The sequence below is a fragment of the Sander vitreus genome, chromosome 20 (genome assembly GCF_031162955.1).
Source record: "Sander vitreus isolate 19-12246 chromosome 20, sanVit1, whole genome shotgun sequence".
In the NCBI taxonomy this organism is placed as follows: domain Eukaryota; kingdom Metazoa; phylum Chordata; class Actinopteri; order Perciformes; family Percidae; genus Sander; species Sander vitreus.
In genome coordinates this window covers 3,820,209-3,846,891 of record NC_135874.1, presented here as the reverse complement: position 1 = coordinate 3,846,891, position 26,683 = coordinate 3,820,209, and the positions used below count along the sequence as shown (strand labels likewise).

Here is a 26,683-nt window from a genome sequence, read left to right as displayed (position 1 = left end):
ATGTGTGTTGGTCAGTTTGTCTGCTTGACAATCCCATTCTGCAGCAAGAAAATTGAAGTGAGATGAACAAACAGAGGAATGTATCTTTTTAGATGAAACAGATGTCGACAAAGTTTCCTTTTGGGGACATCATTTGAAATTGGGAAAAATTTGAAGTTGGGGAAAAAAGGTAATGAGTTGCAATATATCGCAGAATATTGCGATATGTTTAAATTGCAATGATATTGTATCGTGACATAAGTATCGTGATATTGTATCGTGAGGCCTCTGGTGATTCCCACCCCTACTATCGACCCCTTCAAAAAACAAGTAGTCATTCAATATAATTCAGTATAAAAATATTGATTGTAGCATCTTTAAAGTCAGGCATTGCATTGAGAGACATTTTGGTACTTGTTCCTAGGCCTGTAATTATTACATAATTGTGTAACTGTCAAATTTTTTACATAATCGCGGTTTCTTTGTTTAACCGCAATTAATTGCTAACATTAGCTAAGGTCTTGAGGCTTATGACTAGTATTTGTTGATTTTGTTTAGATATGCCTAATTTTATATTTTAGAGAACATTTTATTTATTATTTTATTTTGATTGTTAGTTGTTGGCATTTGACCCTGTACACGCTCAACAAAAATGACAAGGGGGGGATACAGTTAGGACCAAAAAGTTTTATAATAAAGAGTTGTTGGTGCTACCAAAAGATGTATCCTGGAATTCACTCAAAAACTTGTTTGAAAAAGTAATAAATAAATATTTTTTTGATTTGACTGAAAGAGACAATTATAATCGTAATTATTTCTGAGACAATTAATTGTATAGCAAAATTTGGAATTGTTACAGCTCTACTTGTTCCGCAACCCAGGTACTGGGATTAAAATGTCAAACAATACCCAGCTCTCAGGGCACCAGGGTAGCTCCCCTTTCACATCTTCAGCTCTCCTGCATAACAAAGGTCTAAAATGCTCATAAAAAAAATCGTTAAATAAACAAACAGATCTCAGTTATTTATGGGTTTATTTATTTGACTGAAGATGAAAGTAACCTGATATAGATAATCACCGCCACTGGTATCCCTTCCTCTGTAGTCATAGAGTGTAAAATCCTCCCAGAAGTCAACAGACCGTCTCAGGTGGGGGTTATATGTACACCTCGTCGAGCTTTCTCCGTGTATGGAAAGAATTAGCAGACAGCTGTAGGTCAGATCAGTAGGTCATTGTCAGCCAGGGGCCTTGGTACCAACCTAGTCTGCAGGCCACGGCTATGTATGTATTAATACACCTCATTAATGCCCCTTGAAACCCTCTCTGCATGTCACTCAATGAATTCTGGATGGAAATACAGACCTGTCTGTGTGTTCTGCTCATGTCTAACCCCGACCACCTTTTCCCGCAGTGGGACTTTTTTTACTTTTTTTCCCTTTCGGCACACCAACGTTATGTAACGCTTACACAAACACATTTTAAGCTTGAAATCTTCACATATATCTGATCATTTTCGCTCTTTTTTTGGCCTTTTTTTCAAACCCCCATCAGTAACTGAGCCCTTTGAAGGCTGCCTGTATGGCCCGTTTCAGCCTTCACTCTATGTTACACACACACACACACACACACACACACACACACCTGTAGAGTTTAGTCCTCTGCTCTACCTCTGGCTGCGGTTCAGAGTGCTTCTTAGTCTGCTGGCTGACAGCGGCGTTGACATACGGTGGGTTTTTAATTACAAAGCTCCCCTTAAGGAAATTGTTGAGATACTTAACAGATAAGGCAAACATGGAGGGGAACAAAGAGGCCCGTTGTGTCATATCAGGGGGACTGCTTTTGGAGGGCGTGTAGGGAGGGGGAGTTGGGGGTTTGTCAGCTGGAGCTACAGATAAATCTGACAAAATATTTTTGTGCTGCGAAGTGGCTGACTGATGGTGTTTTATTGAAAATTATGTGTCTCCTTTCAACCGTCTCTCCCTGTTCCTTTTCTCTCTCTCTCTCTCTCTCTCTCTCTCTCTCTCTCTCTCTCTCTCTCTGCTTCTTTCTCTTTCTCTCGCTTGCTGACACCTGGATTTATGGCATCCATTTGTATAGTTGCATAATTCTGATTGAATTGTTGTGATGGATGGCAATTGCAAAAAGAAGCCAATATACACTGTCCTCATGCATGTATACGTGTGTGTGTGTGTGTGTGTGTGTGTGTGTGTGTGTGTGTCCCTGCTTTGTGCCAACCCCATTGGAAGAGTTTATTTAGTTGCTGGCAGAGGCAAACAGATGGCAGGTTGTGTGCCGAGCTGTAAGGAGTCCAACACACACACACACACACACACACACACACACACACACACACACACACAAGGGGGAGAAAGAGAGACAATCCAGGCTTGATCTGTCTCACCCATCACTCAGCCCCTTGACTCCCCCTTTTACCCAAATAGCTCTTCAGCCACACACACACACACACACACACACACACACACACACATTACGCACACAAACACACAGTATTCTAGTAGTTTCTGTTTATTTGTGCTTCCATTTGATGTCTTACCCGTTACTTGTATTTGCTCAACGGTCCTGTTTCAGTTTTCTTGTTACTCCTTAGGCCATGCGTATTAGCACCTCTTTTGCCATCATGGACACAATACTTTTTTATACACTATCCCAGTGCCACAAACACATATAGACAGCCATTCACTTTCACATTCAAACCTATGTGACTATGTTATACTCTGTCTCCATTCATCAATATGTTGTGACATATCTGATATGATTAGATATTAAATATTAACTAATCCACACCTCCCACTTCCTCTCTCTCTGTCTCTCTCTCTCTGTTTCTCTCTCTCTCTCTTTCTCTCCCACTCTCTCTCTCGCTCCCTCTCTGACCACTAACCAGAAGCAGAGCTGTCCTGTCTGGCTCTGCTGCACCCCATTTACATTTTTGTGAATGGAAACAGAGAGCCAACAGACAGTGTTCAGCAGTGTGTGTGTGTGTGTGTGTGTGTGTGTGTGTGTGTGTGTGTGTGTCTGTGTGTGTGTGTGTGTGTGTGTGTCTGTGTGTGTGTGTGTGTGTGTGTAGGGTTATGTGCTCCCCTCCGTGCTCGTCATGTAAGTGTGTGTGCCCCTTTCATCTTCCTCCTCCCTCTCCGTCTTCCCCTTTCTCTCTTTCCTCTTCTCTTTTTTTCTCTCCCTCCTTCCTCGCGGTCACACTCACACATCTGCTCACTCTGTCCCTTCGTCCTCCGCCTCCTCCTGCTCCTCTTCTTTGTGTCTGCCGGGACTAATCCAAATTAGCTTTCTTGGCTTGACCATAATTAAGGACAGTATTGCCAAAGCACGTTAAACAAGGACTTCAATGTGAGTACACTGATTCTGAATTGCCCTCTCCTCCTCCATCGTCTTCCTTTCTTTCTCTCTGTCTCTAGCTGTGTTCGAAACCGTCTCCTCATTCACTCACTCACTATTCCCTATATAGTGTTTTATTAAGTAATAAACTATATAGCGAACGACCAAACGAGATTTCGGACCCAACACTGAAATGTTCCGACCATCGTTGCGCCGGTATGTGCGGCGGTTATTTGTGTGACGTGAGTGGACGTGCGCATGCGTCATGTAAACAAACGGAAACAAAACTACTTCTAATACGTCCCTGAAACAAAGCGAGCACTCGGGAGGAGAGTAAAATGTATATATATATATATATATGCTGCATGTTACATTCCCACTGTTTAGTGGCCTGGTCCATTTATCATCCTTTTCAGTTGTCGCAGGTCCAAGTGCTAAGAATTAGAGTAGCTCAGTTGGTATAGCATGCGCCCATATAAAGAGGTTGCAGGTTTCGATACGACCTGCGGCGATTTCCTACATGTCTTCCCCCTCTTTCTCCACTTTCATATCCAAGCTGCCCCCCAAAAATAATAAAAAAATAAATAAAAAAAGATTTCCAACACCACCACAAATTGGCGAACGCCCTATATAGTGCACTATTTCCGTGATAGGGGTCGGTTTCGAACACAGCTTCTCTTTCTCAGCTGGCTGATCCTTCATCTTTGCCCTCCTCCGACGGCGCTTCGTCCTAAAGGCCCAGGGTCTCCGCTCGCACCGTCACATGCGCTTCTGTTTAAAGCCCCCCCCACATCCAGGCTAGCTGACACATCTAAATATTGAAGCCAAACTTGGGCTTCCATCCCTCCCACGTCTCCCCCTCTCCCCTTATGTTATTTCGCCAGGAGAGCTAAAATAATAAACCCTGGTACCGTCTACAGAGCGTAATGGAAGGCTTTTTTCTCCCTGGAAAGAAGAGAAAGAGAGACTTTGGTGTTGTGCTGGCTAACGGCAGAGCAGTGACAGTCGAGCTGACTCAAATTTTGTGTGTTTTTTAAATAACCCAGGTCAGAAATTGTTTCACAATTCCCATGAAATGTTATTTTCGAGTGCGGTGTATCTGGTAATTGAGTGCATTTTTTCCTCATGTGACAACTTTCTCCCCTCATCTCTGGCGCAGCGCGCGCCGGTTCATCTGCGGTGTTTTACCGCAAAGTCAGAATCGGAAAACAGTCGATTATTTTTAACAGTGTAAGAGTCCAGGTGATGCAGTGTGTCTGGCCGTTTTTGAAGCGTAACTTGGTTGCAGACTTCTTCAAGGATCATGATGTCATTGTCCTCTATCTCTGAGCTTTATTGACGTTGATTTGCTTGACAAGGAGAAGTTGCAACACTGGAAATAAGAACTCAACACCAAGACTTTGTAGTTTTGGTGGGCTCCAATGTTTTGCAGTGCTCATTTATGTTATGTTATGTTTTAGTTAAGAGCATGTATTGCATACTATATAACCACATTGACCCCGGTTCAGTTCCAGTTGGGATCTCTGGGATGTTACGTCTCCACTTATTTCCTGTCTGCCTCTTTAGTATCAACCAGTGGTGGAAGAAGTATTCAGATCCTTTACTTAGGTAAAAGTACTAATACCACACTGTAAAAAAAAATACTCTGTTACAGAAAAAGTCCTGCATTGAAAATGTTACTTAAAGTGCTCATATTATGCTCATTTTCAGGTTCATAATTGTATTGAGAGGTTGTACCAGAATAGGTTAATGTGGTTTAATTTTCAGAAAACACCATATATAATCTGCAGCTCCTCTTTTCACCCTGTGTGTTGAGCTCTCTGTTTTAGCTACAGAGTGAAGACATCTCACTTCTGTTGCATCTTTGTTGGGAGTCGCACATGTGCAGTAACTGGGTAAGTTACTGACTACTAGCCAGTCATAAGCAGAGTATGAGGGCGTGCCCTGACAGTACCTAGGTAAGGACTACTAGCCAGTCAGAAGCAGAGTATAAGGGCGTGCCCTGACAGTACCTAGGTAAGGACTACTAGCCAGTCAGAAGCAGAGTATGAGGGCGTGCCCTGACAGTACCTAGGTAAGGACTACTAGCCAGTCAGAAGCAGAGTATGAGGGCGTGCCACGCTAGCAGCTAGGCGAGCATTATAACATGTGTTATAAACGTTTGTCTCTGAAGTAAAGGCTGGACTACAATAGAGCTGTTTGGAGCAGTTTGTGAACAGTGTTTTCTGTTGGAGATGGTAAGTCCCTTTGGGGTGGACTTTGGGCTTTTTTACTTTGTAAACCTATAATGTGCACAAAAAAGATATATAACACGATAAAGTAAAGGGAAAAAGCCAAAAAGCATAATATGAGCACTTTAAGTAAAAGTATGTAAGTATCATCAGAATAATGTAAATTAAAAGTATTCAAAGTAAAAGTACTCAATGCTGAAAAATCCTCCCACTGTTAAAAACTGGAAACGATCCAAACAGTTGTGTGTTTAATCATCTAATCATTCCAGCTGGACTCGTAGGTCGTTATATTGTTGGGTAGATACATTTATAATAAAACATTGTATTTTATAAGGTACATGTATTTTGTGTGCACAAATCTTAATTTGTAAAGTAACTAGAAATATGTCAGATAAATGTATTTCTCTCTGAAATGTAGTGGAGTAGAAGTAGAAAGTGGCATGAAGAGAAAATGCTAAGGTACAAGTACCTCAAATTTGTACTTAAGTACGGAACTATAATGTACTAAAATGTACTTAGTTGCATTCCACCACTTTCATTCCACCCTCAGTGCCGGGTTATGATCGTTTTAGAACTGTTCCTGTGGCCCGTTTCAATCCGCGGCCCCCGTACCGTTGGCCAACGAGCCGCTCTTCTGGAGCAGTTGGAAGTCAAGTGCGAGCGCTTTTGCTCAGTGGCACGTTGGCGCCAGCTGAATAGGAAAAGCAATTGAACATCTTCATGTGTGCAGCTCTATACTGTCACATTGTCCTCCGTAGGAAACCTCCATTGACTCTTTTAATGAATGGCAAAGCAGGACTGTAGGCCATAGTGGAGCGCATACAGGCGCAGTCACCATGGTTACTCAAGGGGTTACCATAGATATGTCGGGCTGTAAACTGGAACTCGATCAACATACACACTGAACACAAACACAAAAATCACAGGTAGTGCTGGATGGGTGGGTTAACGGATAGTTAGACGGGAGTTATACTGTGTGTGTGTATATATATATATATATATATATAATTTTTTCCTTATCCCTTTTTCTTTTTCTCCCTTCTTCATCTTTAATATGTAATTAGCTTGTCAAATATTTGTAAAGATATTGAAGCTGTTCCATATTGCATATACATGTCAAGACCTATGCACAAATGCTTTTAACAAAGAAATATTTGAAACGGATCTGACGGGCTGTCTGGGTACCTGCCGGGCACGGCTAACTACTTAGCAATGCTAACACTCTCTCTTGAGATACATCAACATTGCAAAATGAGGATCTTGTACATGTTTACCACTTACAGTGGAATGTGAAAGGAAAAACTAAAAAAAGCTTTCTTTTGGCTATATACGGTTTCAGTTATTTCTTCTTAGCCCTGGTTCTAAAGGACTATTGTACAGAGTTCAGGCTGTGTTAGTAGAGATGTCTGGTATAGATGTCTCAGGACAACTGTGCTCCAGTTGTTCTTTGTCCCAAACAGAGGCTGCTCTCTGTGGCCTGTGTGTGCTGTAAGTGAAGGCCGGGTCCTGGAGGGAGGGATGATGGGATTACAGGCTTTCCTGTTCTCGTCCCGCTCTCACAAGCAAACACACTCAACACACCAGGGCCGTTCCGAGGAAACATGTCGTTCAACCCGGAAACTGTAGCAACGCGGTGCACACCGTTTATAGATTGAACGTGCCCCAGTCCTGCGTTGAAGCGTTTCACCTTGTTCAGATGGAGGCCCAGGAGAGTCGATATGCTAATAACACGCTTTTTGCTTCTTCAACGTGTTTCTGGTTTTCCTTTTTATCAGCGTGTTTTAGAGCTGGGCGATGTGGAGAACAAATCAAATATCACGATATTTTTGGCCAAATACAAATAAAGTGTAAAGGCAAATAATAAAACAGCTAGGAAGTCTAGTAAGTTGAGCGTTTGTGGGTGATCAGAAGCACATGGCAGAGCATCTGCAGGTTTCACGTGGAGAGGTAACAACCAGGCCAAGAGAGACGGACCCTCGCAGTCCCAGCGCACTAATAAACAGCGTCATAAACGCAGCAGTAAACGCCGATCCCCACCCAGACACACACACACACACACACACACACACACACACACGCACGCACACACATTTTGCATTTTACACAGCAGAAGTTTACGCTAGGGCTGTGCAATTAATCACATTTCGTCATTTTTATCACTGGTGATTTATTTCACAGTTTTTGTAAGTTCAATAAATGCAACGTCTTTCCAAAAGTCAATGAGTAATTGTGTTTAATAATGGTGATTGGTGAAAAAGCAGTTGATATCCGAGACAAGACCAAGACCTTCAAAAAGTGTGCGTGTATACGTGTGTGTGTGTGTGTGTGTGTTGCCAGAGGTCAGGGCAGGGGTTTGGGTCAGCAGGGGTCAAAGTTTAACATTTCAGTAGGCGCTGTGTCTTATCTCTTCTGGGTTCTCTCTGTCGTGTTTGTATTTCTTTAAATCAATGACAGCCGTCCTGCGCGGCGGATGTCAGGCTTTATCCCAGCACTGTACATCTGTTTGAGCCGGACCAGTGTGTTCAGAGATGGTTTCCATCAGCTGCTTCTTGGCCTGGCTGGTTTTGGATAAGACACATTCAGACTTTGAACTTTTTTAGAAACACTCTTTTTTTGTCATTCATTCAAATCATGTGCAGTGTGTGCAACACATGTTATGTTGATATGACATATGATATTCCATTAGATGATTCTTTTTTTTATTTTTTATTCTGTTTACACTGGTTATTCTTGTAATATCTGGTTGTATTTGGCCATTGCAGGCAATGTTGCCAGGATGGTACTTTTATGACGGTACCTTGATTTCTCAGGTATAGGTGGGCACAGTTTTGGAAGAGTCTTAGATTTCAATAGAATCCTTTTTGTTCCACATCCAGCACACACTGGACACATTTTTGTGCTCTTGCCCCAATTTCTGCTTTTTGTCTTTTTTTTTCTCCAGCAAGCCTCTCAGGGTACAGTAGTGCTGACCTAGCATCGGTTTTCCCTCCAAAGTGTGTGTGTGAACTCACGTGGCCTTCCCAGAGTAACCTTAAATCAATATACTGCACAGCTGACTCCTAAAATATCACCCCCCGATGTCTTTGTTAAGGGAAAATTTAAAGTTTAAAGACAAGTTGCTGCCCTAAAAAACTTTTGACGTCCACGTTCTGAGATCCAAAGAAGCTGCATTGTAATCGGATTGGTTCCTCCGTGTCGTTAAGGGAAGTGTGATTAGGTTGTATGGTAGTCCAACACACACTTGGCAGACATCCTGGCTTTTGTGGGCCGGGCTTCTTCTTACACTTGTCTGTTGAATTGAAACTAGGCCAGTTCGTCTTTGGAATGACAATTACCATGGACCAAAACCCGGGCCCTATTCTGAGGCTGGATGGGACGGAGGGCAGGTGGGGGTGATGACGAGGGTATGAAAGGAGCAAAGACGATTGGGCGCTGCCAATATGTTCTGGATGTACAGTAGCTTCCGATGCTCGTTAGCGCAGCCGAGCGGAGGGCCAGGCGCTGGGGGGGGGGAGGAGGCTGGCACAGGCCGGGGCGGGATGTTTAGAGGCAACGTCTATCTTTAACTTGATTTGAGGGGCTCCTTTTGATAAAGCGCGGCTCAGCTCGGCGAAGAATAGAGGCAACAAGCTGGGGAAACCCTCCCTCTCCTTTCCTCTTTTCTCCTTTCTTCCTTGATCTCCGCCGAGCCACCTCTCTTCTCTCTCCATCTTTCTCCTGGCAGGCTTCTTTGCAAACGGTGTGAGGTTGTCAGGCTTGCCCAGATTAAGGCCATTGTCTAAAGGTATTTTACATCCGGCCAAACCATATTAAACAGAGATTAGGGGGGGGGGGGGGGGGGGGGGAATGGGGGTTCACTGCACATTGCAAAAAAGAAGAAAAAAAATACAGGGGGTTAAAAAGAAAAAGAAGAGGGAGCTTTTCCAGGACGATCAGGATTTACAATAGGCATAGCTGTGAAATGGAGGAAGAGAAATGTGCTCTTTATGGAGGTGTGTGTGTGTGTGTGTGTGTGTGTGGGGGGAGACTGATGGTTGTTGGTGGGGGGGCTCAACAGATCCTGTTTGAAGGTCATGTGATGCTGGCTTGTGTGAGGGGGTGTTGAGTTGGCAGCCGGTCCAGTTTTTCAGCATAGGAAGTAGAAGTTAGAGAATGTGTTGGCGGGACGCAGCGAGCAGACGGGCGGCTGACATCACGGTCTGAAGCATGCTGTCTGTCTGTGTGGGGCGCTGGCTCTTCAGCACATTTCTTTAATAGATAATCTCTCTCCCCTGTTCAATATCCACTGTGTAACAGATAAAACCTGTCATGGAGCATTATAACATGAGACACCATCAAAACTGCTCTATGTTCTTATGCAAGGATGAGAACATGGATATGAACTGGCAGCAATAAGTGTTGTTCTTTTAATAAGCATGGAACATTGAACAGTCAAACACACAACATTTATCATGTAAAGCTAAAGTTCTAATAACAAAACATGTCAGTACTTTCCTGTACACTGACATTTCTGATCTGCCTCAGTTCATTAGCAGCGTCCACATATAGCACCTTCTACCGTAAAGTAATGAAAAATAAATAAAAGATCCACTGAAAAAAGGACATTTACGGAAACAATCTGTGGTTTGAAAAATTGTATGAAAAAACAGTAAAATAATAAATGTTAAACCAAATGTTACACCAAACATTCAACTAAATGCTGCACATTCGATTGATCGCCATCTTCACGATTAGCCAATCGCATTCTTTCAAACCCCGGTTTCAATTTGAAAACAATGAATCGTTCAGCCCTAATATAAACTCTTTTCACTGCAGAAAAACCCAGATTAAATGTACCAACATATGTGTACAGACACACTGCACACATCCCGGCGTCACACACATGCTCACCGATTGGCCGTTAAGTCACAGAAATGTCAACGTGACATCATGACAAGGAAAAGAATGGGACGGTTGGGTTTAGGAAACGTTCCCCGGTCTCCTGGGTGAAAGTCCTGTGATTGACCCATCTACCCCCCCCGACCAACCTCCCTATGTGGATTTTTGGCCTTTCATACTACTCGCTACGGCGTAAATTGACACGCAATCGCAAGGTAATGTAAGTCAATGGATGCCAAACGGCGTTGATAAACACACTAAAAAGCGATTATGCGTCTTGATAACACGCGATACGAATTGGCGTGTCATACATACGCCACTTCATGAGATCAGTCTGGAAATGTGGAAAGTGTTTGCGGTCCCTGTTCGAAAAAAGAAAAGGAGAGTCCGTTCTTTTTTCAGTAGCAGGAAGCAAAACAACTAATTACCTGCAATAAAAAAGGCCATTTGTCGCTGAAATGTTTGGTTTGAGAGCAGCCCCGCTCTGCAGATGTTGGAAACATGGCCTGGTTGTATTATTAGCTCAGTGTAGTGAGGAGGAGGAGGAGAAAAAGGGAGCTTGATAAAGATGAATGTCTCCCCGGCCCATCTGGAATACATCACTTTCAAAAGTGATTTAAACGCAGATACGGTTTAAAAAGAAAATAAAAAGGTACAGTACGCGTTGCTGCTTTTCTACCAGACTCAATAAAAGTACCTGTTAAGCTCCCCCCTACAGAACCAGAGTCTTGTAATGTATTTGACTGTTTCTGATCCTTCTCGCCGGCCTGTTTGAACCTGCACGGATGTTTCTTTATGCAAAGCAGCTTGGCCGAAACAAGAGGGGCGCTATTCTTGCAAACCGAAATGTTAAAACAGTCTTGAGAGTCAGGAGGAAGTTTAAAACGATACTAAATTGGCAAAATGTTTGTTTTCTGAGCATATCTAGTGTTACTAAAGTGTTTCAGCACAGCAGAGATAAAAAACTCTGTATTTATCTCCTCCGGAGCAGAAAATGACTTCATCAAAGTGCCAGCAGAGTGATGTCACGATTTAGTTATTTACTGACAGAAAACACCCTCCTCACTCTGAATTTGAAAAGAGAGACACGCACCAGGAAACACCGCGCACACACCGAGACACAAAACAATCTTTTCAAGATTTTAGTGTAGTTTTCACCCTCATTTTAACTTTAACATGGAGTTTTCCATTTTTGTTACCTGCTGTACGCTCAAGCGCTTGGTGTCAAACGCTCAGACAGGAATCACAGTGAAGAGAGACATGTTTACAACAACAAAAAAGCTGAAAGTGGGGTGACAGTTCACGTCGGCAAAGTCTGCAGTCACAGATTTGCTCTTGGAGAAAAAGAAAGCAAAAATGTTCATCTGAATGCCACATTTGACAGTTTTTCATTCAAATAAGTGCAAGGTTTTCATTAGAAAATAATAAAAAATGTTCAGTGTTCTGTGACATCTGTCACTATCGCAGATAGTGCTTATTACTTTCTCCCAGAATGCATTGCCATTTACAGTATGATCCTGTATAACATTAAAACAGTAAGCTACTGTGAGTATTTTAGCTGTGAATTTACATCAAAGGTTTACAGTGTACGTAACGTACTGGGAGTTTTACATGTTCATCTGCATTCACTGCAATGAAACATTAACTTAAAGGGCTATGCAGTTTTGGCAATTTCTTCGCTGTTTTCTCGCTTTTAGCTCCCCCTACAGCTTCGGAATAGATATTTGGCAACACTGTTGTAAAAACTCTCTCGGTCAGTCTGCCGTCTCCTCTTCCTCTGTTCCCCCGACAACGCTTTCCTAGCTTTCTGCTTCTTTTTTGCCGGCTCAGCCACGACGACAGTGTGACAAACTCCATCGCCACCTTGTTCTTATAGCTAGGGCGTGTTTGTGTTCAGTGCTTACCGGTCCTTCCTGAAAAAATGTTTGAGTTTTTTTGTGATTGTTGCGGGCGAAAATCCTTGATTATGCGTTTTTCTTAAAAACTGCGATGGGATATGCGGGATGTTTATGCAATTTTATGCGACGAAATTGCTGGAACTTGCAAAAACTGCGGTTTCATCGTGGCTTCGTCGCGGGGTTCGCAGCTTTTCGATGACGTTCGCGTCGCGTAATTGCGTCACTTCATAACGTTCCCATGGCAACGGGGGAAAATGGCTGCTCTTGTGTGACGTAAACGCAACATTTCTCAACTTTCTGCTAAGACATACGGGACTTTTTTGCAACGAAAATGCAGGAATTACGAAATCATGCAAGCCCCGCACATTTTGTGCGGAAATCGGCAATTTATGTGGCGAAAGTGCGGCGTATTTGAAAAAATGCCCCCCCCACACACATAAATATGCAGACTTTGGCTGATTATGCATTGAATTATGCGATCGCATAATCACGTTTTTCTGGAGGGACTGACTTACAGAACTTCAACTTCCTAATAGACGTGCTTCTTTGAACCCAAACCATCATCTTTTTCTCAACCATTCACAATGTTAACCCCCATGTTTAAAACAGCGACCGTGTCACAGCGTGCGCAGTCGCTGGGAAATACATTTCCCCTCGAAAACGTATTTGAAAATGCAGTTTTGTTGTATGGGACACAGAAAAGCATCGCATTCCTTTTCCAAAAGTTGGAGAGGAAACTTGGAAATGTAGTCATATGTAACAGCCCTATCAAGTACCACAGACGGTCAGCCCATGTTGTAAATCAGTCAGATTCTTTTTTATCGCCCCTTTAACATACAACTTAGTTGGATAAACTGGAATTAAGTGTGTTTACTGAGCTATTCGTCATCCGTGTTCCCTCCTGTGACCTGATATAGCAGCCATGGCGACAGCTCCTCGATCTGGTCTACACTCCTTCCTGTTCCTCCAGGATCCCTCGCTCAGTCCCTCAGTGTGTGTGTGTGTGTGTGTGTGTGTGTGTGTATGCGTGCTTGTGCGTGCGTGTGTGTTAGAGAGAAGCAAGCATAGAAAGGCTTTCCCACATAAAGAGGTCTTTTCATCCCTAGGGCCGCAGCCTGCCCACCGGCCCCTGGAGAAGTTTGTAGAGGATAAATAAACCTCTTCAGACGCACAGAGAAGACGGAGTCTGTATGCGGCGCGTTAACGCACAGCGTGCCGCAGTATCTCAAAGAGAGACTTTATATTATTGTGAAGGGCTATTTGTTATGATATCGAGCCGAAAGGGTAAGAAGGGGCCAGGAGGGCAGGGGCCTCTTGATTTATGGAGTGACCGTCCGTCCAGTCTGTGCTGCACACACACACACACACACACACACACGCGCACACACACACACACACACACACACACACACACACACACACACTGTTCATCGTTTACAATCGCAGATACACACACACACACACACACACACACACACACACACACACGTAGATATCACATTTACACACACGCACTCAAAGAGTACATATCACACATTGCTTCCAGCTGGCCCCAGGTTCCGGCGAGAGTGCTCCCACCCCCTTCAAACACTCACTCACTCACACACGACACACACACACACACACACACACACACACACACACACACACCAGGCAGCCAATAGCTCACACATGCCACACCGGACGAGAAAACAGCGGGAATGTCTACATGTCGATGCGATGCTGGGCGGCATCAGCATGCTGCAGCCGAGCTTTCGTGTATCTGCTTCGTCAGAATCACTTCAGGTCTGATTAATTCATGAAGTGCCAGTTTGTCGCCAAGAGGTTCACAGAGGACAAAGAACGTAAACACCAGCAAGCAACCAGCTTTTGTCATTGCTACAATGCTAATGTTACTACAATGCTACGATATATAAAAACTCACCAGGTATACCAACTGCCTGGGCGACCCTCTGCTAAGCTAGCTGTTAACATCCCTGTAGTCATACAGAGACGTATCATAAAGTAGGCTGTGGGAAAATCACGATCTTTTCATTTGCTCGTGATTTTAAATGTAGCATGTGTGTATACACGGGGGAGAATATATCGGAGGCACGTTCGCGAGTCTGCCCTCTCATTGGCTACCGCCCTACAAAACTTTGGGAGAGCGGTGAACATCCAGGCCACTTTCACCGCCGCCAGCGAAATTGGCTCATACCGCTGTTCTCATTTGTTTATTTATTTATTTCAGGTTTATTTAACAGGGACAATGCACACTAATAATACATATAAAAATGTAAAATGTGCCAGAATTAGCCAAAAGGCTATTTTACATCTGCTGTCCCTGGACAGATCGTACAATGTCACACCTAAAAAGATAAAAGGATTATAATAGTACATACAGGTTTAGCCCAATACAAGTAAAATTGACAAAAAAAAAAAAATGACAAGATCAACATATAAACAAGAACAGCTGGTCATTATCAACATCAAAACCAACACACACATGCACACAAAAGCCAAACGTTCAGGCCATGTAGGAATGAATTGAAACCCAGCGTTCCTCGCATGCAGAGGTTCTCGTTCATTCAGCTCCACACGTTCCGTCAGATGTCTCTGTGAACGCACTTCCAGAGCTGTCTGTCGTCAAGTGTGATCAAACGTATCACCGGACTTTGCAGGACGTTCACTTGAAGGTACAGCGAGGCAGCTACAGCCTCAGCGGCTGCTACATCGGTCCTCAAATGTTGTCCAAATCCACTTTTATTCAAAGCAGCTCTTTTTTTCTTTCACTCCACATTTAAATCTGCATTTCAAAGTGCAGCATCTGAAGCAGATATTTTGTCACTGACGGTGGCCAAAAAAGGGGGCTTTGCTCTTTTGTGTGACACCTAAAAAATAGATTCATTTAGTTATTATTATTATTTTATTTTTATGTATGAAGGATATATCTTTGTTTTGTTCTTTCGGTAAATTGCATTTGTTTTGCCTCTGGCAATGTAAGCATTCAAGCTGGTGCACAAACGTTCCTCCCATCTATTTTCCCCGGGATCAAAACAAAAGTATTCCTTTTACAATAGGATCACACAAACACGTTGCCTTGCCTTGCCTTGCTATGACTATTCCTTATGAAATAAGCTGTAATATCTAATCCATATGTTCCTCCAGAGAGGTGGCTTCAAGTACATGTGTAAACTCTCTACAATGTTAGATACCATTAGGTGGAAGTGAGAAAATGGTTTTGTAATTTGGCTGAAGATACCCTCTAAGCAGTAAATATGTGCCTAATACAAAGAAACAGTTCCCGTAAATCCTCTGTGCTGCTGCTGCTCCATGAAGGCAAAGTGAGCTATGAGTCTCTGGGGATTATTATATCTACCCCATAAAGCCCAATTCCCCATGTTAAAGACCTGAAGATATTCTAAGACCTATTTTCTCCTTTTCTTTCACAGAGGTCATAAGTAATGCACGAAGGTAGCGAGCCATTCATGCTGGGCTCGAATTTATGCTCCATGCATCGTGGCCTCTGAGTTTTTCTTCTCCTGAATGGGCCTTTCTGCCTTAAAAAAAAAAAAAAAAACGTTGTAAATATAGTTGTCAAAGCCAGAGGCCAGGCAGAGATCTGCACAACCACGTTAAAGCACATTATTGACTTAAGATCTCCATGATTTTTTAATGGGTGTAATAAGAGAGGAAAAAAATTCACAACTCATCTATTCAGTTCACTTTATTTAAAGGTCCCATATTGTAAAAACTGAGATGTCCATGTCTTTTTCTATTATACAGCAGGTCAATGTGCTACATTAATACTGTAAAAGTATCCACAGAGAAATGCACACAGCCATTATTCAGAAACGAGCCGTCAGGATTTCTGTACGGTTGTGATGTCACAACTATACTATATATATATATATATATATATATATATGTGTGTGTGTATGTAGAAAGAGCCGCTACAGTGCCGTTACAGTCATTCCCCGGCTGGAATAAGTGCAGATGTGGAATACTCAGAAACGCTGACCAATCAGAGACAGGCGCTAAAACAGAGCATTTCAGACAGAGGAGGAATACAGGCATATTCAGACGGATAGTATGAGGGAAAATAATGTGTTTTTTGAATAATAAAGCATGTAAATATATTCTAGTAGAAAGCAATAATACAAGTATGAACCTGAAAATGAGCTTTATATGGGGGCTTTAGGACCTGCAGTACATAGAAGAAAATCCTTACTGGAGTTTAAATTCGGAGAGCTGATGATATGCCAACATACTGTTTTTTTTCAAGGGAACTCTGGCAGCGTTACCTGCTGCTTCTCCCACATAAACAGCACGTCTGTCTGTCTGCCTGTCTGCCTGCGAGGGTGCTTTCGTCTCCTTGGCTCGCGTTTTGTCCGCACCAGCCGTCTGTCTCACACTGAAAAGAGCCCATCTATAATTTAGAGCACCTATTACGTATTCCCCGTGAAGATTGTCTTGTCTGGGCCGCTCTTGATTCCAACCTTGCCTCTCGACTCCAATTTACTAATCTCAGTTTCGAGGCTGTCTGTGAGAGAGAGAGCGAGAGAGAGGGCTGCGTTCACGTTCGCTGCTTGTCAGCGAGCCTGTGTCAGGCTCGCTGCCCTTTCAGCGGGTCAACACTGGGTGTATTTGCCATCATAAATCACGCTCTTAACAACCCTCATTCAGTCTTTCCCATGGGTGTGTGCATCAGTGTGCGCAAACAAGTGCGTGTTGTGTACTCCGTTGCCCGAGCAGGGGCTGTTTGGGCTACACGCCTCGCATATGGGCAAGTATGCATGCGTTTGTTTGCGTGCTCAGAAGTGTCCTTGTGTTTGTGTACATCATGGCGTTCGCTTGAATGGTTGCCAGAGCGACCCAAGTGGCGCGTGAGGTTACTTCTGTCTCTCCCTGCGATGGCGATGATGTTTAATTGAGGTCTGGATGAGAAGAGACCTCTGATGGAAGGACATGAGGAGAGCCACTGTTTATTTATCCAGACGTGCCCTCCATGTCTCCTCCGTCCTTTAAGTGAAAGCCAGTAAACATGTTGATTTTCCCCTGGCTCTTACCGAGCTGGCACATGGAACTCCTGGAGTAAATGAGCTGGTGTTTGACAGGGAAGGTTGGAGAGGAGAAGGGCGGGAGTTTCATTTCCACACAGCCCAGATCTGTCTTCGTCTTCACGCTGGAATAAAAAAGTTGCACCATTCTGATTCGCAGAGGCAGATTAGAGGATAGCTCGCCAGCGGGTCGGCAGTTAATTCTGCATCACTGCCTCTTTGTTTCAGATTGGGGGGGGGGGGGGGGGGGTTGTCTTTTCTTATACTGAGAAAACTGTGACTGAATTTGCCTCTTAATTACACTGAGGGGAAAAAGGAAGAACGTGTTTATACAAAGTCCTAATGCTTTAATTATTAGAAGTTTACAATCTATACCTGTGGGGAGAAACAGGCAGACGTCGCCTAGCTGAGCTGCCATGTTTTCCCTCAACATAGCCAACATTGTGTCCTGATGTTAACAGTACGCCAGTAGCAATTTCATTGTTGATTAGCCTGCTGTGTTATTCTCTATCTTAGCATTAAGTATTCAATTTAAAGTGATATAAATCTAAAGAAGTATCTAACTATGCAGATGCAAACGTCTGCATTTGAGAAGCAGCACCAGAGAATATTTGGGAATTTTTACTTGATAGATGACAAATAGAATGCATACAGTGATCTGTAAATTGAAGCTTTTGTTACAAAATGATTTTGCTTTAAAACTGAAAGACATGTCCTATGTTCCTGTGATAAGGTCCAGGGATTTCAGATGTGAGATTGGAGGGACCCAGGTTCCATACAGCCTGAGATTATTTGTTCTGGGAGATGGGTCAATCCTAAACGGGATGGATTAGCACAGAAGAAGCTGGGTCCAGACTAGTTTAATGGCAGCCAGACAGATTATTTTAAGAGGATGGAAGAATGAAGGGGTGCCGTCAATATAGGAGTGGGCCTCTGAGATGGCTAGGGTGGCAACATTTGTTAAAATGTCATAGGTTGGATGTATGTACTAGAAAAGGGGGAAAGTACCTGAGCTTTCTGGAGGGCTCCTAAGAAACTTTGTAAATAATACAAAATAATAAGTAATCACAATACCAAATTGAAAGCTGTATTACAAGATGGGGTTACAATGAAACATGAAGTTGGATGTATCTTGAAACATGCTGAAAACAAAGCGTCTGTCTTGTCTTTGTGTACAGACTCTGTGTCCAGCGAGACAGCCTTCCTGGAGGACTATGTTCTGGGGATGGGGGAAACGTTGGAAATGCCTTGCGACCTGGAAGACCACTCAGAGCCCGTTGTCTGGTTCAAAGACGGCGCCGGGCTGGTGCCTAGCAACAGGACGCGGCTGGGCCAGAGGATGTTGAGAATCATCAACGTGTCGTACGAAGACTCGGGCGTCTACTCTTGCCGTCTCGCCCACAGCAACACGTTGCTCAGCAACTACACCCTCCGGGTGACAGGTGAGAGCAACAAGAGGCTGATTTTACACCCGTCTTTTGTCATTTTGCTCGAGCATTTTAGATTTCATCAGCACCAGTGATGGAATGTAACCAACTACTACTACTACTTCAACTAAAGTAGAAATGTTGAGGTACTTTTCTTGAGTCTCTTCTTTTCATGCCACTTTCTACTTCTACTCCACTACATTTCATAGAGAAATATTGTACTTTTTACTCCACTACATTCATCTGACAGCTTTAGTTACTAGTTACTTTACAAATTAAGAATTTTGCACACAAAACACATATAGATACTTTCAATCTTTTACTTAAAAACTTTTACGTAAAAAGTCAAAGGAACCCAGTTTTCAATGCAGGACTTTTACTTGTAACAGAGTCCTTTTACAGTGTGGGAATAGTACTTTTACTTAAGTCAAGGATCTGAATAGTGCTCTAAGCGATGTTATGTGACGTCACTTCTTGTTGACGTGAAAGTATTGTCACACAAAACAGAGGCTAGCTCGCCCCTCCCTCCTCCTCATCCTATCCCCTCCCCCTCCGTTCCGTGTACTAACCCCCCAACCCCCACCCCCAAATCCTTCTTGTCGGTTATTGGCTGGAACACTGTTTGTTATGTTTGGTGGTGCAGGTTGGCGCAGTTTGTTTTTGTTGCTGTTTGTGGAGCCTGGGCTGTCTACAGAGACCGCTTTTTTTTGCAGTGTGTTCAGGGGACAGGCAGCTAGCGGATAGTGAGGACATGTTTGCTGTATGTGACAAAAAATGTGTGACATCGCTTAGAGCACCTAATCCATTAATTGATTAATCTTTGCAGCTCTACTCATGAGATGATTTAACGTTTTATTCTTATGAAGTTTTGGTGACTTTCACCTCTTGGGCCTTCTAACAGTCGTACTCAAGTACTTCAATAAGAGTTAACTAAAGAAATAGACATATCATTGTTTCCTTGCAATGTGGATGAAAAAAAGATGTATGCATTTTCAGTGACATTTCCCTTTAAATAAGCTATAACACCAAAAACATACTCTTTTTCTTAAGATACTTGAGTCACTAGCAGAGCTCCAATGGAAACAGACCCTTTGGCTGCACCCTGTGGAACTCTCAGAAAACCGACCTGCCTCAGCTTTTTCTGCCCGTCTGACAGACAACTGAGAATCAAAAGTATTTCCTATCAATAAACACAGTGGAACAGTTACAGCAGTGGTGTCTTGACACGACAGCTTTTCATAACGGTCCGTAAAAACAGTGAAAACTTTGCTCAGGAGAAAAGTTCTATTATTTTCCGCTCTTGCTCGGTTTCAACTCCTGGTTAGCTACCTGCCAAGCTGCACACGCACGCACACACAAAGCGTGACACCAGCACAGACTTTCACTGGCTAACACCCAGCCAAGTTTCACACAGATTCCCCCTCATGATGCACAGTCAAAGGTGAAATTCATTATCGTAATGTCTTAAACAAGTGTGTGATGTAAACAGAGCTCTAATAGGAATGCAGGAGGGAAGAAGGAGGTGGTGGTGGTGGTGGGGGGGGGGTCAGAAGGGAGCGAGCAGTAGCTTAAAAGTCAGGCGGCTTTTTGCCGTTAAACGCATGGACACCAGCTGAGCCTGTTATTGACAACTAATTAGAAAGCAATTAGCTCGAAACATGTCATCATTGAAAACAGATGGGGTGGCAAGAAATGAGAGTTTGCTCCCTCTCAAACCACCCCCCACCGCCTCGCTCTCTCTCTCACACACACACACACACACACACACACACACACACACACACACACACACAGGCACACAGAGATACATGTGTTTGGCCTCAAGCCTGGGAGAAAATGGCCTTTTCTAGGACTTATCAGAGGTGGACAGCTTCTCCTCCTGGACCCACATATCATCTCCATACTGCAGGACCAAACATGCAAACACACAGTCCCCACAGTCACTGATTTCCAAGGAAGAACACATGCATCCTTCCACGTTATGTTCAGCTTAAACTCAGATTTTCGAGCAACAAAAAAATCTCCCATTATGATGAGGTGAGATTACTGTATTTGCTTCCAGCTCGGCTTGTTTCAGGAGAAAATCCCACACCGGAAGCGAAAATTCATCGCAGCACATTGTCAGACATTTCATATCATTTCGACACTTCATTTCAGTGCACTTTTCAAATTTCTTGGGAAGTCAGACTTCTTACAGTATGTAGCAGCAATATCCTGCTTTCTTCCCTCTACTGTAAACACAGAGCCTCGGCTTCATCTAAAACACACATGGACTATTGTGTTTTCGCTCAAATATTTGAGTAAGGTGTCAGATATTTAGGAGCGGTATCAGATTTAGCACCTGGACGACGTCCAGACAGCAGAGAGCAGCCAGCTCATACTGTACACACACAAACTCAGCACACATGTTGAAAGCAAGAGGCTGTAATGTGAAGGCGTGAAAGAAGTTCTGTATGAAAATGAGCAACTTTTGTTTAGAGGTTTTGTAGATGCAGCATAAATGTCTGGAGGGCTATTCGATTATAATTGTTTTTAGACGTACATAGTGAAATATGTTGTATACCTGTTTTAGCAAAAGCACATAGTATGCTAAAATACGTATTTCCAAATGGACTGGGACAGATTAAACTGAATTGTCTTTGGCACTAGTCTGTACCTATACCAAGATAGATTTTGGCTCAGAGTTGTAGCTTGTTTAAAGTTGAGTCTTGTTTTCGCAATGTTCAACCATTCTTCCTATTTTACTCAACAAGTTATCCTTTTGTTCCAATAAAGTTAGCTTGTATACAAATCCACAGTTCCACCGTGTTGGCTTATTGCCTTATTCGGAAGCTTAAACAAAGGAAAATGTTGATTTTGGAATGTTGGAAATGTCAATATTTGCTGATTTAAGTACTTTTTAAGTTATTTAACTGTGCACTTGAGTGCAGTCGGCGTGATTGACTGGTATCTTAAGCTAATATGGTAAATCTGGGGTTTGTTGTTGTCTGTGTTTAGTGCTAATTAGCTAATGCTAGCCTGTCAACAAACATCATTAACATGGTAAACATTTTACCTACTAAACATTATGTTAGTATTGTCATTGTGCGCACGTTAGCATGCTGACGTTAGCGTTTAGCTCAAGCGAAGCCTCACAGAGCTGCTAGCATGGCAGTAGACTTGTTGTCTGAAGGGCCCCTGCTTTTCTCTCATTTTCACTACTTTACTTTATTGACAGTGATGGAACTTATGCAAACTGTAATGTGAGTCCGACTTCTCTCTGTTGAGCAGCACCACAGTAGTCAAGTTGAGTCGTGGACTGAGATGTCGAATAATAGAAACTAAAACCTGCTTGTCAGGAGTTTCAGGAGCAGTTTTGGCTCACCGTGATTGTCGAGGTAGCAGCTGGCTCTCATTACCCAGACCTGTGAAGCTGAACCAGAAAAACCTCGAGGTCAGATTGAAAATAATTACAACACAGCCGTGAAAATGTGTGATACAGCAAATCTAAACAGTCGTATCTGCGGCCGGAGAATAATTAGACGCCATCCGATACGCTAACTGCTAGCAAGAGTTAGCGTCTGTGTTTGTTGCAACGATTAAGTTGTTTTTGTATGTGTGTATCGCACGAGTGTGCCGCAGCAGGAGTAATGACTCCCATTTCTAACGTCTGTGAAAATGTTTTGGTTGTAATTTTTTCTGAGGAAGCCGCCACGCTGCAGAGAACTGTAGACTCATTCATGAGGTTCTCAATGAGCTTAATGTGTGTGTGTGTGTATATCTATCTGTGTGTACATGTCTAATCATAGTTGTTGGTGAGCACGCACCATTTAATCTCCACTGGGCATTTCACATGCACAAAACTCCTGCTTTGTTTTTTTCCCCACTCTATTTCCCTCTTGTCTTGCACACAGTCAATTCTGGGCTGCAAGCTTTTCCAGATGTAGCCTACTTTTTGTGTTATCTGATGTGCTGACATAGTTCAAGTCATCTGAAGAATGAAGTTGTCCAGATGAATAAGTAGGCCTACAGATGCAACATAAGATTTGCTCACCATTAGCTTTTATCTAAACATTTATTCCACTGTTTGTCTTTTCTTTTAAGATTCTCTGTCATCTGGTGATGATGAAGATTATGACGAAGATCCAGAAGATGCAGGTAATGGAAATGGTGAATTCTTAATTCCTATTTTTTTTTTACTTAAACAATGTCGTTTAGTGTATGTAAGGCGATATTTTGGAGCCTTTCCTGCTTACCGAGATGAGTCAGACTAAACTGACTCATGATTCACAACCTTGTATGAAATTATCTTATAAAGCCGAAAACCTGAAAAACAAAAGAACTTTGACTCAAAGAGAACAAAGCGATCTCCATTTTTTTTTTTTTTTTTGCCACCTAGCAACAGTACTCTTAGCACTTAAACACCAAGCATTAATGTGTTGTCGAATTCTCATGTCGAAAATCCAACCTGAGTTCCATTAAAGCTGCATGAACTGCATCGTTAAGCTTAATGAGCAGCACCTGCCACCACGCAGGCTGTTGAATGAAGTGGGAGCTGTTAACGGGTCAGAATGAGGCCGAAGAAGACGCAGCTTTGTTTGGATGTTATATTGTTACATTTCTCTACAACTTAATTTCCCTTCCATCAAAAACTCAATTCAATTGTTATTTATGGTGTTATCTAAGGACACTTTACAGATAGAGTAGGTCTAGACCACACTCTATAATTTAAAAAGACCGAACAATTTTCCCCTCAGGAGCAAGTGCGACAGAAGCGAGAAAAAACGTCCTTTTCACAGGCAGAAACCTCGACAGACCCTGACTCTTGGTGGTAGTCGACCATCTGCTGCTGCAGGTTGGGACACAGAGACACTGATACAGATATACAGATATACAGATACGGAGAAATGGGATTCATAATAATTATAGCAGTTGGTATGATGAACAGTAGCAATTATAGTATCAATAAAGATAACTATGACTAAAAAATAGCAGTAGCAGTGCATGGCGTAGTAGGGCGTAGAGCAGGACCACGGCAGCAGCTGCAACCACGATCCAGGTGCCACACCAATCCAAGGAAAACTGCGAGGTGAGAAAACTCCGGGGAATAAGCTCCCCGGAGCTAAGTTAGTAACAAGCATGACTGGGAAGTACAGAATTTAAACTAAAGCCCTATTCACGTGGGACTCGGTGCGGCACATTGGCATGAATATGCCAAGTCTGTATTTTACTCAAATTGACAGACATAACCCCCCCCCCCACATATGATGTCAAGGCTCTGTCAAAACTTTAATTTATAACATGACATGGCATATTTGCACAGGATTAAGATCATAGACGACCTCCGCAATTATTACACATTACTAGAGGTCCCCAGGTAATACTAGTCCCTTGTGAATAGGGCTGTGACAAGATAGATTGTACCCTTTTTCGGATATATTGATTATAAAGATTGTGTGGATCGAGTCACGGTGTGATTTTTATTATCTTTCAGAGACCAAGATTACTCAGTATGAAGTACAAACATTCACAATACGTTATTGATACAAGAAAAGGCACCCAGAAGGACTGCAGTGCAATATAAGTCACTTCAACAAACATTGCTCAAAGAACCTAATTTAAAAGTAACTTTTTGGTTTAAATAAATAAGTATTTCTTTCACAAAGTATGATACTTGCCGCCAATGCGGTTCTTACAAAGGTTGCAGACCCTCTGTCTCCGAATCAAGTCTCTTCCATTTACCTTAGGGATTCTTGTGTTGCTAACCCGATGAACAGGTTGAGAAGTGCGAGCAAAGTGTTTGCTGTAGTTCCACAGTCCTCTTGTGGAACAGAAAGTCTCCTCACATTATGTATGTTGTCAACAGTTAATCTGCATTTTAGAGTTTCACTTGTCACTGTGATAAAAGATTGTCTGTAGAAGCTTCAATAATTGCTTAGAAAAGAGCTTTTATTGGCAATTACATGACTATCATGGCGTGTATGCAACTGATTACATGTTATATATCTGTAATTGGTTTTATATGGCTCTCATAAGCGCTCACTGTCTCGCTGTGCTCAAAATAAAGCTTCTCCCTGAGGGCACTAAACTAACCGCCACTATCGCACAGATCAAAAGCCTGAGGTTCTCCAGCAGGTAACACCCCTCTCAGCGCTCCGTTGTGATGGGAGCTGTTTTGGCATTCAGAGACGCGCGGAGTTCAGGTGCAGGTGAACAAAGAACGATGAGAGATGGCTTCTGCTAGCTGCTGTGCACTTTGCACGCTCTGTTCTGTCAGCTAGCATGACTCCGGAGAGACAGAAAGCGTCTCCACCCCTTCGGCGGGCTCTGGACCAGACGCAGCACTGTGCTGCCTTTGTTGTAGCTTACGGAGGGAGGCGAGGCGCATACACTTAGAGACCGACGGGAAAAAATAAGAGAAATGAAATGATGGAAATATGGTGAGGAGAGAGAGAGAGATGACGGGATAGAGGGAGACAATAGGGCGGCTGTGGATCAGGTAGTACAGCGGTTGTCTATCAATCGGAAAGTCGGTGGTTCGATCCCCTTGGATCCCTTGCAGTCCCATGTCAGAGTGGGAAAACAGCCAAAAAGCATGCCAGCAGTGTCAAACAGTCCATCATATCTTCAACTGAATCCCAGTCCACCTTAAATGCTCGACAAAATCGGTGCCAGAGGCGAAACGTGGAGCTGTTTGGAGTGACAAAGTGACAGGCGGACGCCCAACCGAAATCAAAGCCTCTTTGTGAAAGTCGCTACGAAAGCTCCGAACCAAATCAACTGTCGCCGCACTCGACTCAAAAATAAAACGCTGAGAGTGACTCACGCTGCGCTTACTGAAACAGCCCCAAAAGCCGCATGCTCCTCATTAACAGTTCACCCAATCTATTGTCCACTACAATCATTACATAGTGAGAGAGAGAGAGAGAGAGAGAGATAGAGAGACGTGAAATAATGGACTGGCGTGGAAAAAGGGACAAAAGTTCTAACTAAAATGATGTGACAAGTGAACATTATAACCTTCATGAAGGAATGTTCTACAAGTTTTAGCTAGGTGTACCTAATAAAGTGGCAACTGAGTGTACGTCCGCTGTTAGAGGGGACTTTTATTGTCACTCCTAATCTCTCTATTTCCCACATTTCCTGTCACCTCTCTACTATCAAAATAAAAGCAAAAAAACATCATGTCAAAACTCGTTTATTATTTTTTTTTAATTTAAGCTCTTGAGGGTTCTGGGGAGCTGCTGACTTTCTCTTTCTCTTCCATTTTTTATACGTTCAGGATTTCCTCACTGTTTGGAGACAGGAAATATTTTTAAATTTTAATGAGGCAGTTGTTGCTGATGGCAGCATGCAAAGGCAGCTTTGAGAAAGACAGACTGTCAAAAACAAGTAACAACTGTAAGTAAGAAAACAAGAGTAAAAGCCCAGTTATGGATCAAGAAATCACCTCCTAATTTATCCTAATCCTGTCATTTTACAACTCTGAAAGTAAGTAATAATAGTTTTGTGCTTAGTTGCACTCAAGCACTTACATAATGTAATGAACACAGGGATGTCTGTTAATATTCTTTGTCATGGTTCACTTTTAACATTTAATCCCTGCATTCAATTAAAAATGTAGTCTTTATGTAGGCTTTATATTCATACAGTATTGCCTTTTTCTTCAAGGAATTAAGCTGGTGCTCTTATCTAGAGAGATTACAGGAGAAAGCAGCAGAATAAGATGCAGAGTAACACTGCAGAAAGCTTCTCGTTGCTGTCTTTGTACCCGAAAGTCGCTGTGGATAAGCTTAACACCTGCAATTGGTGCTGAAAGCCTCAAGTGTTTTCTAAATGGGCCGAAGTGGCAGCAGCTTTACTGCAGACATCCTGAATGCCAGTAAATAGCCTCAGACTGC

At 42.8% G+C, this 26,683-nt stretch overlaps 1 protein-coding gene across 9 annotated transcripts in view; it reads left to right on the top strand.

The window, feature by feature from the left end:
• The window catches only part of fgfr3 (fibroblast growth factor receptor 3), an 84,615-nt gene that overhangs the window by 13,333 nt on the left and 44,599 nt on the right, over positions 1-26,683 (top strand). For 7 of the 9 annotated variants that reach the window (XM_078278408.1, XM_078278410.1, XM_078278406.1 and 4 more), the window contains exons 3-4: positions 18,555-18,818; positions 22,887-22,952. In XM_078278408.1, coding sequence (XP_078134534.1) covers positions 18,555-18,818; positions 22,887-22,952 — 330 coding nt within the window. The remainder of the gene's footprint in view (positions 1-18,554; positions 18,819-22,886; positions 22,953-26,683) is intronic. The other 2 variants (XM_078278413.1, XM_078278412.1) reach the window with 1 other exon arrangement.